At 39.5% G+C, this 17,985-nt stretch overlaps 1 protein-coding gene across 1 annotated transcript in view; it reads left to right on the forward strand.

The window, feature by feature from the left end:
- LOC124566468 (WD repeat-containing protein 76-like) overlaps nt 1-17,985 on the forward strand; it is a 157,992-nt gene that overhangs the window by 95,431 nt on the left and 44,576 nt on the right. Inside the window, exons 7-8 of the mRNA XM_047131028.1 lie at nt 786-949; nt 12,866-12,950. Coding sequence (XP_046986984.1) covers nt 786-949; nt 12,866-12,950 — 249 coding nt within the window. The remainder of the gene's footprint in view (nt 1-785; nt 950-12,865; nt 12,951-17,985) is intronic.

Below are 17,985 nucleotides of genomic sequence, written 5' to 3' on the forward strand. Positions count from 1 at the left end.
GTGTTTGTGGTGTTGGTGATGAAATTTCGATAGATATTATTTGTACTGAAATAAGTTTGTAACCTCAGTGCTATTGGTTGGAGCTGGACATTCAGATAAGATCTCTTTGGCTGTAACCACAACCAGTGTGATAACATTCCTGAAGTACTCTCCTTCAGCTTGCAAGAAAAGCACTTTTGAAGGTTGGAATTCATACTACCTGCTGTAGTATTTAGAAGATCTGTTGCAAGTTGTGTAGATGATTGGCGTGATTATTCTTGGTAACCAAGTTCTCATTGTAGTAGTTAATACATGGGCAACATTACTTGCTTTTTTAGAAACACCTGAAAATTTATGTTTGAGATAATTATGCCAAAAGGCAACCTGCAATATTGATGAAAGCCAAAGTATTCATGTAATTAACTTCTATGATTCACTATTTAGGGTTGCTAAATATATATTTCCCTCCTTCAGTCTTTAAGAAGCAGACCCTTTATGCAGTAAGCAGAAAGCTCTCGTGTGTACGAAAACAGGCATGTACAAGTGAGACCTAACTTTATCCCAGAGTATACAATGTTCAAATAACTTGTAATTTTCATTAACATACTTCTATTTAGTGATTTAGAGTTAATTTTACATTATCATGAATGTAATTGTATTTCCTTCTCAAATTAATTTTAATAACGCAGACTCCTGCTTCTGCTCACCTATGTAAATATTCTATAATATGAATGAGTAGCAAATAGTATCACTTACGATTTACACTTGATCAGTTTATCATCCATATGTATCTATTAATATTTTAGGATTCTGGGACGTTAAATCCAAGAAAGATAGTATCTCATTCCAGCCACATTCTCGTAGCGTAAGCCACATGACTTTTTCTGTGTTCGGTTCAGAAAAGCTGATAAGTACCAGTCTGGATGGAACTGTCAGATGTGGAGATCTGAACAAGGAAGTTTTTACTCAGGTGAGTGCCAACTCATCAGCTTGGAGGTGGATAATAGATGACAGAAAATTACGGTATTTTAGTTATCATGTTGTTGTATTTGTTTAGGATGTGTGAGAATACTGTATAAAAATGAGTTAATTTGATGGGGAAGGACCACTGTCCAGTCAAATCTACCTGCAGATTAGAAGATAGATTTCAGTACAGTACATTGTCATTTCTCTGTAAAACAGCAATTAACACACACTTCAGGGCTGATATCCTTTGGCCTGGAGTGTACGATGTACAAACAAATATATTTAAGTCCAAGATATAAGCTAGCCATTCAGTGCTCTCATGTTGCCAGTATTCATCCACCAGGAGACATAGAAGACATTCAGAGTTCCATTTTCTGTTGTTTGTTAGATTTCAGTCATCACTGGTGTATTCATGGAGAATACTGCCAGAGAGATGTTGAAATACTGAAAAGTCCCTCTCAAGATGTCCATGGGTGCCTTTAGTACTGATGGAAAAAACTGCAAGTCAGCAGACTTTTTTGTTAGTAATATAAAGTTTGTTCAGTTACCATTGATTTTTGCAATAGCTCATATCTTACGGAAAAATAAAAGTAAATCAAACAATGGAAAATCCAGGACGGAAAGTAACAATATTATGAGAAGGAAGTTGCTACTCACAGTATAGCGTAGATGCTGAGTCAGAGACAAGCACAACAAAAATACTCTCACAATTAAAGCTTTCGGCGATTAAGACCTTAGTCAACAATATGTGCGCACGTGCTCACACACACAAGCAAATGCAACTAACACATGACTGCCGTCTCAGGCAACTGAAACCACGCAGCGAGCAGCTGCAGCACCAGTGCATGATGGGAGTGGCGACTGGGTGGGGAGGAGGAGGAGGCTGTGGCAGGGACGGGGAGGGATAGCATGGTGGGGATGGTGGACAGTGAAGTGCTGCAGGTTAGACGGAGGGTGGGGAGAGCTGTGGAGAAGGGGGGGGGGGAGGAGTAGTGGAAAAGAAGAGAAATAGGGAGACTGGGTCTGGTGGTGGAATGGGAACAGGGAAGGAAGTGGACAGGTGAGGACAGTGACTAACAAAGGTTGAGGCCAGGAGGGTTACGGAACATGGGATGTATTGCAGGGAAAGTTCCCACCTGCACAATTCAGAAAAGCTGGTGTTAGTGGGAAGGATCCATATGGCACAGGCTGTGAAGCAGTCATTGAAATGGATATCATGTTTGGCAGCTTGTTCAGCAACTGGGTGGTCCACTTGTTTCTTGGCCGCAGTTTTTTCGGTGGCCATTCATGCGGCCAGACAGCTTGTTGGTTGCCATGCCTACATAGAATATAGCACAGTGGTTGGAGCTTAGCTTGTAGACCACATGACTGGTTTCACAGGTAGCCCTGCCTTTGATGGGATAGGTGATGTCAGTGACCAGACTGGAGTAGGTGGTGGTGGTGGTGGTGGTGCAAGGATGTATGGGACAGGTCTTGCATCTAGGTCTATTACAGGGGTATGAGCCATGAGGTAAGTGATTGTTAGTAGCGGTTGTGTAAGGATGGCCAAGTATATTGTGTAGGTTCAGTGGACGTCAGAATACCACTGTGGGAGGGGTGGGAAGGATAGTGGGCAGCACATTTCTCATTTTAGGGCATGATGAGAGGTAATCGAAACCCTTGCGGAGAATGTAATTCATTTGCCCCAGCCCTGGTTGGCATTGAGTTATGAGGTGAATGCTAATCTGTGGGCGGACAGTGGGATTTTTATAGGTGATGGGAGACTGGAAAGGTAAGGCACAGGAGTTTTGGTTTTGTACTAGGTTGGGAGGATAATTACGGTCAGTGAAGGCTTCATGAACCATGGACCTCGCCGTTGGTGGGGAGGCATGCTTGCCTCAGCGATACAGATAGCCATACCGTAGGTACAACGACAACGGAGGGGTATCTGTTGAGAGGCCAGACAAATGTGTGGTTCCTGAAGTGGGGCAGCAGCCTTTTCAGTAGTTGCAGGGGCAACAGTCTGGATGATTGACTGATCTGGCCTTGTAACAATAACCAAAACGGCCTTGCTGTGTTGGTACTGCGAACGGCTGAAAGCAAGGGGAAACTACGGCCGTAATTTTTCCCGAGGGCATGCAGCTTTACTGTATGATTAAATGATGATGGTGTCCTCTTGGGTAAAATATTCCGGAGGTAAAATAGTCCCCCATTCGGATCTCCGGGCGGGGACTACTCACGAGGATGTCGTTATCAGGAGAAAGAAAACTGGCGTTCTACGGATCGGAGCGTGGAATGTCAGATCCCTTAATCGGGCAGGTAGGTTAGAAAATTTAAAAAGGGAAATGGATAGGTTAAAGTTGGATATAGTGGGAATTAGTGAAGTTCGGTGGCAGGAGGAACAAGACTTTTGGTCAGGTGAATACAGGGTTATAAACACATAATCGAATAGGGGTAATGCAGGAGTAGGTTTAATAATGAATAGGAAAATAGGAGTGCGGGTAAGCTACTACAAACAGCATAGTGAATGCATTATTGTGGCCAAGATAGATACGAAGCCCACACATACTACAGTAGTACAAGTTTATATGCCAACTATCTCTGCAGATGACGAAGAAATTGAAGAAATGTATGATGAAATAAAAGAAATTATTCAGATAGTGAAGGGAGACGAAAATTTAATAGTCATGGGTGACTGGAATTCGAGTGTAGGAAAAGGGAGAGAAGGAAACGTAGTCAGTGAATATGGATTGGGGCTAAGAAATGAAAGAGGAAGCCACCTGGTAGAATTTTGCACAGAGCACAACTTAATCATAGCTAACACTTGGTTTAAGAATCATGAAAGAAGGTTGTATACATGGAAGAACCCTGGAGGTACTAAAAGGTATCAGATAGATCATATGATGGTAAGACAGAGATTTAGGAACCAGGTTTTAAATTGTAAGACATTTCCAGGGGCAGATGTGGACTCTGACCACAATCTATTGGTTATGACCTGTGGATTAAAACTGAAGAAACTGCAAAAAGGTGGGAATTTAAGGAGATGGGACCTGGATAAACTGAAAGAACCAGAGGTTGTACAGAGTTTCAGGGAGAGCATAAGGGAACTACTGACAGGAATGAGGGAAAGAAATACACTATATGAAGAATGGGTAGCTTTGAGGGATGAAGTAGTGAAGGCAGCAGAGGATCAAGTAGGTAAAAAGACGAGGGCTAGTAGAAATCCTTGGGTAACAGAAGAAATATTGAATTTAATTGATGAAAGGAGAAAATATAAAAATGCAGTAAGTGAAACAGGCAAAAAGGAATACAAACGTCTCAAAAATGAGATCGACAGGAAGTGCAAAATGGCTAAGCAGGGATGGCTAGAGGACAAATGTAAGGATGTAGAGGCCTATCTCACTAGGGGTAAGATAGATACCGCCTACAGGAAAATTAAAGAGACCTTTGGAGATAAGAGAACGACTTGTATGAATATCAAGAGCTCAGATGGAAACCCAGTTCTAAGCAAAGAAGGGAAAGCAGAAAGGTGGAAGGAGTATATAGAGGGTCTATACAAGGGCGATGTACTTGAGGACAATATTATGGAAATGGAAGAGGATGTAGATGAAGATGAAATGGGAGATACGATACTGCGTGAAGAGTTTGACAGAGCACTGAAAGACCTGAGTCGAAACAAGGCCTGGGAGTAGACAACATTCCATTGGAACTACTGACGGCCTTGGGAGAGCCAGTCCTGACAAAACTCTACCATCTGGTGAGCACGATGTATGAGACAGGCGAAATACCCTCAGACTTCAAGAAGAATATAATAATTCCAATCCCAAAGAAAGCAGGTGTTGACAGATGTGAAAATTACCGAACTATCAGTTTAATAAACCACAGCTGCAAAATACTAACACGAGTTCTTTACAGACGAATGGAAAAACTAGTAGAAGCCGACCTCGGGGAAGATCAGATTGGATTCCGTTGAAATACTGGAACACGTGAGGCAATACTGACCTTACGACTTATCTTAGAAGAAAGATTAAGGAAAGGCAAACCTACGTTTCTAGCATTTGTAGACTTAGAGAAAGCTTTTGACAATGTTGACTGGAATACTCTCTTTCAAATTCTAAAGGTGGCAGGGGTAAAATACAGGGAGTGAAAGGCTATTTACAATTTGTACAGAAACCAGATGGCAGTTATAAGAGTTGAGGGGCTGAGCAAGCAGTAAAGGAAACAAAAGAAAAAATTCGGAGTAGGTATTAAAATCCATGGAGAAGAAATAAAAACTTTGAGGTTCGCCGATGACATTGTAATTCTGTCAGAGACAGCAAGGGACTTGGAAGAGCAGTTGAATGGAATGGACAGTGTCTTGAAAGGAGGATATAAGATGAACATCAACAAAAGCAAAATGAGGATAATGGAATGTAGTTGAATTAAATTGGGTGATGCTGATGGAATTAGATTAGGAAATGAGACACTTAAAGCAGTAAAGGAGTTTTGCTATTTGGGGAGCAAAATAACTGATGATGGTCGAAGTAGAGAGGATATAAATGTAGACTGGCAATGGCAAGGAAAGCGTTTCTGAAGAAGAGAAATTTGTTAATATCGAGTATAGATTTAAGTGTCAGGAAGTCGTTTCTGAAAGAATTTGTATGGAGTGTAGCCATGTATGGAAGTGAAACATGGACGATAAATAGTTTGGACAAGAAGAGAATAGAAGCTTTCGAAATGTGGTGCTACAGAAGAGTGCTGAAGATTAGATGGGTAGATCACATAACTAATGAGGAAGTATTGAATAGGATTGGGGAGAAGAGAAGTTTGTGGCACAACTTGACCAGAAGAAGGGATCGGTTGGTAGGACATGTTCTGAGGCATCAAGGGATCACCAATTTTGTATTGGAGGGTAGCGTGGAGGGTAAAAATCGTAGAGGGAGACGAAGAGATGAATACACTTAGCAGATTCAGAAGGATGTAGGTTGCAGTAGGTACTGGGAGATGAAGAAGCTTGCACAGGATAGAGTAGCATGGAGAGCTGCGTCAAACCAGTCTCAGGACTGAAGACCACAACAACAACAACAACAACAACAACAACAACAATGCTTCAGTGAGACCCTCGGTAAACTTCGAGAGGGCTGTTCGTCACTGCTGATGCGGCGACCATAGGTGGCTAGGCTGTACAAAAGAGACCTCTTGGTACCAACGAATGGCAGCTGTCAAGGTGGAGGTATTGCTGGTGGTTAGTAGGTTTGATATGGGCAGAGGTACTGATGTAGCCATCTTTGAGGTGGAGGTAAACATCTAGGAAGGTGGCTTGTTGGGTTCAGTAGGACCAGGTGAAGCAAATGGGGGAGAAGTTGTTGAGGTTCTGGAGGAGTGTGGCTAGGGTGTACTCACCTTCAATCTAGAGAGCAAAGATGTCATCAATGAATCTGAACCAGGTGATTGGTTTAGGATTCTGGTTTTTAGGAAGGATACCTCTAGATGGCCCATGAATAGGTTGGCATAGGATGATGCTATGCAGGTGCCCATAGCCGTACCCCGGATTTGTTTGTAGGTAATGCCTTCAAAAGAGAAGTAATTGTGAGTGGGCATATAGTTGGTCATCGTGATTAGGAAGGAGGTTGTTGTTCTAGAATCCATTGGGCACTGGGAAAGGTAGTTTTCAAAAGCGATAAGGCCATGAGCATTAGGAATGTTAGTGTTCAGGGAGGTGGCATCAGTAGTGACGAGCAGAGCATCGTGTGGTAAAGGAACAGGAACTGTGGAGAGTCGGTGGAGGAAATGGTTGGTATCTTTTGTATAGGAGGGTAGATTCCGGGTAATAGGTGAAAGTGTTGGTGTACAAGAGCAGAGATTCTCTCAGTGGGGGCACAGTAACCGGCCACAATGGGGCATCCTGGGTGGTTAGGTTTATGGACTTTAGGAAGCATGTAGAAGGTAGGAGTGCGGGGAGTGGTAGGGGTGAGTAGAGAGATGAACTCCGGGGAGAGGTTCTGGGATGGGCTTAAAGATTTGAGTAGTGACTGGAGAGCCTGCTGGATTACTGGTATGGAATCACCCATAGCGAGGTTTGTAAGTGGACGAGTCTGGCAGCTGGTGGAGTCCTGCCAGGTAATCCTTGCAGTTCAAAACAAGTGGTGGAGCCTTTGTCCACAGGTAGGATTAGAAGGTCAGGGTCAGTTTTTAGATGTGGTGGACTGCAGTTCTTTCTGTGGATGTAAGGTTAGTATGCCTGTTGAGGGATTTGGGAATGATGCTGAGGCAAGGTTTGAGGTTAAGAAATTATGGAAAGTATGGATAGTTGACAGGTGGTGGTTTGGGGGCAGTGTGAGTGGATCATGATCATGGTTGGATGGAGGAGTGAACTGAGTTAGGCATGGTTCAATATTGGTCTTCAGTTGAGTCTGATTGGTAAGGTTGGTGCCAAAACAGTGTTTCCACTGTAGGGATGGAGAAGGTCTTCAACAAGTCCTGTATGATTAAATTTAGGAGTGGGGCAAACAGTGGGGGGGGGGGGGGGGGTATAGGCACAGTATAGCAGTATAGAGGTTTTTAGAAACAATAATGTTTCTCTTCACATGTAAACCAGGGTGAATGTGCCCTGGGACAACTAGAAAATCTGAGAATAACCTGGGAATTTTTTCAACCAGGAGAAATCCAGAAAATATCCTGGAATATTTTAGGATTCCCAGAATTTTTCATTATTTCAGTTTTGAGTTAAATTTTTGTAATTTTGACTGGTAAGAACTGATAGATTAATGAAGAACTTTACTTTAGCACACTACTGTAGAATAATACTACAGCAACCATTTACAACAACGAATCACAGAGCACACACAAGCTTCTGCCAACAGCAAAATGTGTCAAAGGCTTTAAGACGAAAAACTACACAGTAATTCGTAACAACCAATTTCTTTCGATGAGTGTGACAGTACAACTGTTAACATTAGGTTCGTTTGAGCAGTTGCCAGAGGGCTCGTGGATGGGCAGAGCTGAAGTCGCGTATGAGCAGCGTCTTCTCCCACTTCTTGCTACTTGAAGTGTGGCTGTTAGATGTGTAATCAGTAAGTGCTGAATTTCAAGTGCATGTTTTCAACTTCTGGTACGTATGGCGTTATGCCATAATGAAGAACCAAACATGAGATAATACAGAATGGTACTCCACGAATATCGGCTTCTCGAAAATCACACTGAAAAGCTTTAGGAGACGTATCTGCCATCCATGAAACACCCAGTTTTTTTTATCACAAGACATGTTTCAACACTTGTCTGGCATCTCCTCTTGGCTTGACATTATTTCGTAATTTGTGTTCTTTACATCCTATGTTTACTTAACACCATTCTTCAGTAAATTATAGACGGGCGGCACACCATGTTTTATCACTGTAACTCCCTAGATGGCTTTGTATTTGCTCCTAGAGTACAACATAAACTGTTGATTATACATCAGTTAAGTCAGTTGTACAGTTTTGTGGTTTCACAAGTAACCTCATTAATTTTTATATGGTTAAGAAGCCATGAAAAGGTTATTGTTCTTAGTTGTGGACTACACAAACAACTGCTTTATTATTATTATTATTGTTATTATTATTATTATTATTATTATTATTGCAAAAAATTTGTAGTGCTGTGTGGATGTAAATTTGATTGGAAATGCTACTTAAGAGTATCACAAAGCATAAATAAAAAAAGTTACTCGCCACATTACAGTACATTGAGTTGTAAAGTCTAGTTTTAAAATGAATATTGTGCCAAGGGCTGCTTTTTAATTTTTCATTCCTTATCTGGAGAGGATATGACAGAGCAATTGCTCTATGTGCACTAACTCTGTGTCTCCTCCAAACATACTGCACTGCTTCACATGATCACGTGATGCTCCACTGCACATGAAATTCAAAATTCACAGAGAACAGGCATCTCGTGTCACGGTAGCTGCGTGTGCACAGTAATGCCTGTATTCTGGCACTCTGTGGTAACTGCTTCAGTGAACCTATTTCTAACAGACTGCAGGAAAATATTTTGAATGGCAGTTCGAGAAGTTAAAATATGAGGTGTCATACGTAATTATATCAATGAAAATGAAATATGGAAAAAAGTAAATCCTGCTGAGGCATAATTATTCAATGAGGGAGCCACTGAAAACCAAGTAAATAATTATTTTAATACTCAGAATATATATAATCATTAACGAGTCAATAGCAATCACTAAATGTCCACTGCGCACTGAACGTCTGTTCATTGTAGTGCAAATTGTGTTTGTTGGCAGCAGTGCCTAGAGCTATGGAACATTCCAGATTCTACCGATGAGCTCCGAGAAGATGTGAGGGATCTCGGGGAACCAGCAAAACTTTAGAAGATATAGTGACACTTGTCTCTAATACTGTAACATTAAGAAGAGACATCAAAATATAAATAGCACTTGAAATACTATTGAGAAGTAAATACCTTAATAAATATTGTAAAAACATACTTAGTTTTTTGGTTTTTATGTGCTTTTCGCAAACTCCATCTTCTCTTCCTCTGTGAGATAAATATTTTGCAGTCATATGATAAAACACTGAAGTTGATAATATAATTCGCTTACGAACTTCTATTTACTGGTGATGGTGGCCAACCGCCGCAATGCAGTCCGTGCCAAGTATTTGAAAGCTTCGTGACTGTTACAGTTTGTTGGTTGGCCACCGTGCATGCGAAGTTCTGATAGTTACTTCTGTTTCGGCGCTTGCTAGAAACCTTTGGCTTCGGTCAAAACTATGGCATATTTTGGCTGAAGTTGTAGGGGATTTTTGGCCAAAGTCGAATGTTCGGTTGGACACTACTAAAACACCTTACATGTCGTATCCAAGAGTGATCCTGCGGTAATTAGTTTGAACAGCACCTGATATAATGCAGCCAGCCTTTGTGCAACAACTTAACACTGTCTGTTGTATTACGGAATTCTAGGCAGCAACAAATATATGCGTAGCCTGCACAACATGGAGCTTCATCACTTACTTCCTTCCTCTCAAGGAGTGAAATAGACTTCTCCACAACTGCTACTCTGTATTTGGCTGTAACAGAGCATATTATGCCCAGGTCCAGAGGCTGCAGATAACTCTTGCAGTTCAGGGATGGAACACAGCATTCACATTCCTCAGAAATGGTGTTTCCTTGGATTGTACAGGGCATGGGGGGTCTGTAAGAAGTAAAATTGTCTTTTCCTGCTGCATTGTTCTTTGCATCTAAATGCCTGAAAAAGTCGTAAATATTACTGATGTCTCCAGGGACTGCTGTTGTACTCGAAGTACAAAATTACATATGTATATTTCGGAAACACCTGGGAATTAAGTGTTATTCTTCCAATAACTTACTCTTCCTGTTACCAGAGTCTCACTTTCTCCACTTACACTTTGAAACGGCAGATTGTGGCGTCTTTTAAAACAATTAAACCAGCCTTTTCAGTGCACTGAGATTTTCAGTGCAGGTCTTCAGAGCAATTTCATGAGCTTTCTCTTGCAGCACGTTTTCGATTATAGGAAAACTTCCACTTCAGTCCTTGGACCTATTTCAGAGGAATATTTTCCACTTAATTGAATGCAGACATAAGAATATTGTTCCTTCTTGGATCCAAAGGAACTGTTAGTTTCAGAATTTAAGAACGCTTCCTTATTTTTTGAATATGCTGCACATGTAGACAGTGTAAAATCATATTTTTTTCGCCATATCAAAGAGATTTGTGTTAAAATTGCGATCAGCATAGTGGAAGATTGCCAGCTTTCGCTGAATTTTTAGCTTTCTATGTTTGCAGGCCAGAAATTCACAAAAGTAAAATTGAACAATTACACTTTTTCCGCTTCGTAGACTCAGTGACTGCAACATCAGATCATGCGACTTGAGTCACATGGAACTAGATTTAGATTTCTTCAATGAATCTACTGATGTCGCTACAAAGGAAGTTGCGTCATTGACAATGATCTAGGTAAGTGTTTACCAGTGGAATCGATTACTATTTAGTGCATCACATAACAAAATATACAACCCGTGTGAAATGGATAGAAATTCGCTCATTCATACACAGTGTGTAAAAGCTGGATTTCAATTTGTAAAATGTATTTTGTTTATTGCTTAGAATCGGACTTTGAGAAAAAGTTGGTTCGTTAAAAGCAGGGATTTTCACTGGGACAGATGGAAATATTTGTGAAAAATGGGATTTGCTTAAGAGCTGGTGAAGTAATTCGGGATTTAACTGTACCTCCTCTTTTTTTTTTCCCCCACTTGGAAGCGCACCCCCCCCCCCCTCCCCCTTTAAATTTTCTTGGTATAGCCAGTAACGTACCCGTAAAGGCCCTTTTGTCATGATTATAGCATTTATTTCCAAGTCCCATGTTAAAAAACTTGCAGTGTTCTTATAATTTCAGCACACTGTTTGATGCTGCATCTTTTGCTGATGAAGCTATTTTCCAACACATGACACACGTCTTCTCACAGGAAAAGCACAGTCCTTTTACACTTGCAGATTACCACCTTTTTACTTCCCTAGATTCCTAGCTCAATTGGGCCCATAACCTATCAAGACTACTTGTAAAATCTGGGCATTGTCTTTTATTTAAATGCTCACATAAAAGCACAAGGCTACAAGGAATGACAGACTTCATTTACTACTGAAATAGCAACCAACTATTATTGTCGACTTATTAGAGAAACGGGTACCTATTGTTGACTGATACTCTTTTTTGAGTAGCAACATTCCAATATTATGTTCTTGTAGTTGTTATGGTAAATCAGTCTCTGCCTCTGCTGATAGGTATGTTCTTTGCTGTTATTCTGTGAATGTTATTTGTTTTTGTTTCAAATGTGTGTCTTCTGTTTATTCTGTATCTGCTTTAATGCAATGAAACGTTGTTACATTATTTCAAACTGTGATCGCTTTACTGAAAATTAACGTAAAAGCATGTTGAATGAACGTTAGTGGTATTTCAATATGCCCCTTGCCGTTTGTTATTTTTCGTTCAAAGATACTTTTATAACATAGTGTGGAAACTTGATTGTCAATACACATTTGTCAGTTGATTCAAACCTGAAATTCCAAACTCTTGTCCAAGGCATTGAATCAAAGATACATCGTGAACGAAGAGACAGCGCTTCGGTATTCCATTTCAGTTGTAGATGTTGCCAAAAGGCTTTGCTTTTGAGCATGTATCCTCCTTGCGTCATATGAGCGTTGATGGTGGAGCATTTAGTTGTGTTATCATTTCCATAATCAGAATCAGCACAGGCAAGCAGTGTTGATCTCTTATCAAAGAATATGTAACACTTCATAGTTATTTTTAGTTAGAGAAAAATGCATTGTACTGTTTTCCAGTGACTGACCATTGGTTTATTACTAAATATTCTTAAATAATTAATAGCAAAACTAATACCTGCAACAAAATATTGTTGCAAGGTACAATATACTCACTATGTCTTCTCAGTACAGTTGTGTTCTTTCCAGTGAGTCATCATAGACAAGATTTTCATCTGTCAACATTCCATACTTCATAGCTGTAGTTACTGGATTGAAATCATCAAATTTAAAATGTCTTAAGGTTTTCTTTTTATATGTAATACGATTTACAAAAATTTTCTGTGAACGTACTTTAATTTCCATTCCAAGATGTGACTTTATAGATACTATCAGTTACCAAAAAACAATGCTATAATGATGATTTGGCTTTCATTGTAATAAAAACAAGACTTAATCATCCGTATTTACAAATCCTACTGTCATCAGATAATTTGCCAGTTTCTCATTCCAATTATTTGGAGATGTTTTAGAGCATATAAACTCTTCTTTAATTAATAAACTGTTTGTACCATCATTGAATTCAGTGAAATGGAGAGCTGCATCAGACTATCTCCAGGCTGAATGTTATAACACAACAGTGGAAAAAATTAAAGCATCTGATTTGTTAGTTTCTAATTGCCTTTTTTACAGGTTTATGCAAGTGACGAAGATACATATGGACACCATACTTGTTGGCATACAGAAATGAGCAGAGAAGTGCTGTTGATAGCTCATGGTATGTGTTAATTTTTACTTAATTTATACAGTGTGAATTTATCTTGCATTAATTAACACATTGTGACATTGCCTTAGTTTCACATGGACAATGACATTCTGAAGTGTACATTACAGAATTAAATTGAATGCTGACTTGCAAATAGTGGAGTTCTGCTACTAGATGCCCAAGAGGTTCAATTGTCGAGACCCCTCTCAAGTTAGTGGCTTTAGCATCCGAATAATGCATGTACGACGTATTTTGTAACTGCTTTAGGGTTGTTTTCCACCAGTGACCCGTCATTTCCCTCCCTATCTCACAGATACTTCTACACCAGTAACCTGTAATTCTGCTTCCTCTACACTCCTAGTAGACAAGTCTCCACCATATCCTCTCTGTTGGATGGACTGAATGGTGTGCCGCCAAAATCCTTTTTTCATCACTGACAAAGATGTGATCCATTGTGTGGTTCATGCATCCATTCTTTAGACATTAGGTCAGTATTGGAGACAATTTTCCTGTGGTGGAATAACAAGAATCATTACAGTGAGGAGCAGACAACTAACAGGAAGGAGATTGACATCCAAACTGACTGTCGAGAACCTTGCAGCATTTTGGGTACCAGGGGCTAAATAGAGATACATTAAGAACTGTCAGGAGATACAGCTCAATTTTATTGAACTAAATATACCACAGTTCATACATTTACATGTTGTATTTTGTTAACCCATTGTGAAGGTGTGTGTTCGAGGATGTGGAATGCTCATATTATACACTGGTAGCGAGAAACAGCCATTGAAGGCAAGTAAAAGATGTAAACAAATTGAGACTAATGGTAATCTATTCACACTAACAATTCAGGGATTTATTTTGAGATTACTGTGTGTGTGTGTGTGTGTGTGTGTGTGTGTGTTGTTGACGTAGGACTGAATGGCCAAAATCTTTGAGAGTCTTTTGTGTTTTGTGTCTGTGTGCGACTCGGCATCTCTGCTATACGGTGAGTAGCAGCTTTCCTTCTCATAAAATTGTTACATTCCATCCTGGATTTTCCATTGTTTTGAAGTCATTTTGATACCTTTTGAATTTAATATGCCTCTGTAAAATTCTTGTGGGGAAAAAAACCTTGTTTCACAAAGCACCTAGCATCAAGCGCACGTTGGTCTATCGATTATTCATATGATTTTGAAATGCACCCCTGCTGGTTTTCGAACACATTCTAAGTTGATTTTTGAATGTGTGCATAGTTTAAGTGATGTCTCTGCCAGAGGAATCCTCATCACATCTAGAAATAAACTTTCCTCCAGACAAAACGGACGGGGATATAGGAGCTGAGCTGAATAAAGCCGAACTGGTGAATGCCAACTGCTGCTTGTTTATGTGGTTGATTTCGTTTGCGAATGTTCAGCGTTGTTATAATTACTAGCGAAATCCATAGATTCAGACTACCAGAGTGGAAATAAATGACCAACAGGAATAACAGGTAAGAAAGATTACGTATTATCTTCTTGGTGTATCCAAGAAAGTGAAATTTTGACAGAAAATTTTTGGCCAGATTGCTACACTAAACAGGGTCAGTTGAAGTCCCTGTGTGTTTAATTTCCTCTGTCCTGAAATAATTTGATGGCATCCATTACAAAATATCCATGTTTGAGTTCCACAGAGGGAAATGCAGTGACTTGTGGTGTAAGATTATTGTTTGAAGAGGCATGGCACTGCACTGCACACTTAAGACCAAATAACGTGTCGTTAAATTTTGTCAAAGACATATGTTTTATGTATCAGACTCTTCAGAAAGACGTGCGCTACTTACTTTTGAAATTTTTCTTATATAAATTTTTGACGGCTTTAACTAAGCTTTCCTGCTGAGGCAGTCAATTTATTTGAAATGGAAGTGTTTAATACCACACTATTGGCTAGTTTCAACTGTTCGCTGCATTTCAGGTGCACATTTTCATCTTCTAGCACGTATGGCATTATGCCATAATAAAGAACTAAACATGAGATAATGCAGTACTGGTACTCAAAGACATTTTCGCCCCGAAAACCACACTGAAGAGCTTCATATCAGGTTGAGGCCTATATCATTGGGAATCTGGACATATGAATGTGCACTGTAAGGCAGACTATGCATTTTAGTATGGTTCACGAAATTCCGACGCTCTTGGAGTATCCTCTGATGTTTTGTTTCTTTTATGACATAATGCAAGATCTTTTAATGGTTTAGGTGTACGAACATACGGGCTTCCTACTAGCTGCGCCAGCACGGTGATGCCTCTTATCTGGCGCTCTCTGGCAACTGCTGAAATGAATCTATTTATAATAGTTCGCGGGAAAATATTTTGAATTGTTGTTCGAAAAGCATTATTTTCAAAGTAAATTTCCTTTTGCGCAAGATGAACTATGCGCGGAGAATGTGCAATGAATTTCTTAAATCATAGAGCATTTCCTCTCTTTTAAAAATCAACTCTTTGATGACGAGCCATTTAGAAGAATTTCGAGCCCAGAAGATCAAAGATTTATGCTGCTATTAAAAATTTTACTGGCATATTTATATGATGCATCTTGTCGATATTAAAAATTTTACTGGCATATTTGTGTGACGTATCTTAAAATGTAACATGCACTAAACAGATCATCATTATATGTGCAAGCTTAGCTTCTCTTGTAGCTTATTAATCTTCGTGACTAATATTATATACGAAAGCTTTGCTTTTCTTGTAGCAACACTATGTATATTAATTTAAACGATTAATGTTTCCTGTTGGTGGAATTCAAAATTATACTTTCGTAACACGAAAGCATACATGTTGCTTCTCATCAAAGATCTTTCCAAAGCGTGTTTTTCCCCCTGAGTTTTGTTTTCTAAAGTGGCAGGAAATTCTAAGCTGCTATATAAAACCATATCCATTCAAAGGAAAAGTTTTACAGTTCAGAGGGAAAGTATACTGTCGCTTAACATGGAAAAAGTGTATTTCCACCCAGGAGAAAATGTATTTTTAACCGGGAGATCTGGGATAAATCCGGGAATTTTTTTTCCTTGTCTGCGTATACACCCTGTATTAGCAGTAGCAACAAGCAGCCATAAAAAAATTTTCTGGTGTGCCCAAGTGCCAGATTGCCACATGCGCATAGTAGTCTGTGTTGTGGTGGGAAGGGGGTTAGTCTCCATGTAAGCCGTGTTTACGTTTAGTGCTTTTGCGGTTTCCTCTTTGCTTACACTTGTCACATCAAATGAAAACAAAACGGATTTCTGTGGTTGGGAGCTACCAAGTGAATTAAGACAGTCACATAATTACGTTATTGGTTTCAGTTTTCTGATTTTATTTTATTTTCATGTTTTTGGCAGTCAGTAGCCCTGAAGAACAATGAAGTTATTTTTATCGATTTGCTAAACAAATGTGGCTTTTATTAAGCTTTTCCCCAGATGCAGTCAATTTATTAGAAATGAAGTGTTCCATTCCACACTATTGGCTAGTTTCAACTGTTCACTGAATTTTAAGTACACCTTTTCATCTTCTTGCAAATATGTCATTATGCCATAATAAAGAACCAAACATGAGATAATACAGTACTGGTACTCTAAGAAAATTTGCATCCAGAAAACTGAACTGTAATCTTAGCATCGTATTGGGGCCTACTTTATTGTGAGTCTGGACATATGAATGTGCACTTCAAGCCGAATTACGCATTTTAGTATGGTGTAAAAAATTCCATTGCTCTTGGAATATCCCATTTCTTTTAATACATCTCTTAATACTACATATGTACCAACATAATAGGCTTCCTGCATCATTGTAGGTGCCCATACACATTAACACTTGTTTTCTGGCACTTTCTGGCAACAAAGCTATTTCTAACAGGTCGTGAGAAAATACTGCGAATGGTGCTTTGAAAAGCGTTAATTTAAAAGTACATTTCCTTTTACTTGAGATGAATTATGTTACATGTGCCGAATGTGCAATGAATTTCTTAAATCACAGAGCACTGACTCTTAGTTAAAGCTTAACACATTAAGGACTAGCCACATAGAATAATTTCAAGCCCAGAAGACCAGACCATGTAACACATACGAAAAAGACCACTATTTTATGTGAAAACTTAGCTTTTCATGTGGCCTATTAATCTTAAAGACCAGTAATATATGTGAAAACTTGAATTTTCCTATTTGTGTTTTCACACCACTTAACAATGATGTTGCTATTGGCTGACAGCATCACGTGTCCTATGCACTGAATATCTGCTGTCATTGGCTGGCAAGATCACATGACATGAGCTATGATTGGCTTACAAAAGCACATTTCAGCCTAGATTTTGATGCTTCAGAAACTAACATGGTGTTATCTATACTTTCGTAACAAGAATACAAAAATGTAAAATGTGCATCATCACATCACAGATCTTTCCACTGCCCCCCCCCCCCCCCCCCTCAATTTTTTCATTCTCTGAAGTTCCATGCTAGTGTGTAAAACCTTAACCATTCAAAGTATTGATATTTATACAGCTCCAAGGGAAAGTGTACTGTAAATTGTCATGGAAAAAGCGCATTTTTCACCTTGGAAGAAGTGTATTTCACATGAGCAAAAGTGTGATTTTAACCGAGAAATCCGTCCCCCCCCCCCCCCCCCCCCCCCCCCCCCTCCATGTATACACTTTGTTGTGCCTGCCACTTTAATTCTCGATTAGAGCTAACCTACTTTAAAGTTATCCCTTTCTGACGCATGATACTGTGATCGCAGATGTTGTAGTTTCTTCTATCAACTTCATCTGTGATTGTCTCTCATTCATTGTATAGCAACACTGGATATTAATACTATAAGAATTTTCAGGAAACAGTCAAATTTACCATCTACAGTGTGTCCATAACCTCCTTCCAATGGGTCATGCTGTAAATTGTCAGAATAGGGTAATGGTGTGTAAAATTGTACTTCTTCAATGCTTATAGATGTTTAAAGAATTTGCTATTTGTAGCCTGTACACTGCTGGAACCCCAGCCTGTGTTTTTTCAAGTCTTATACTGAGGTGCACCATCCAGGGCAGTTCAGAGCATTACTCGTCG

Source organism: Schistocerca americana, chromosome 1 (assembly GCF_021461395.2).
Source record: "Schistocerca americana isolate TAMUIC-IGC-003095 chromosome 1, iqSchAmer2.1, whole genome shotgun sequence".
NCBI lineage: Eukaryota > Metazoa > Arthropoda > Insecta > Orthoptera > Acrididae > Schistocerca > Schistocerca americana.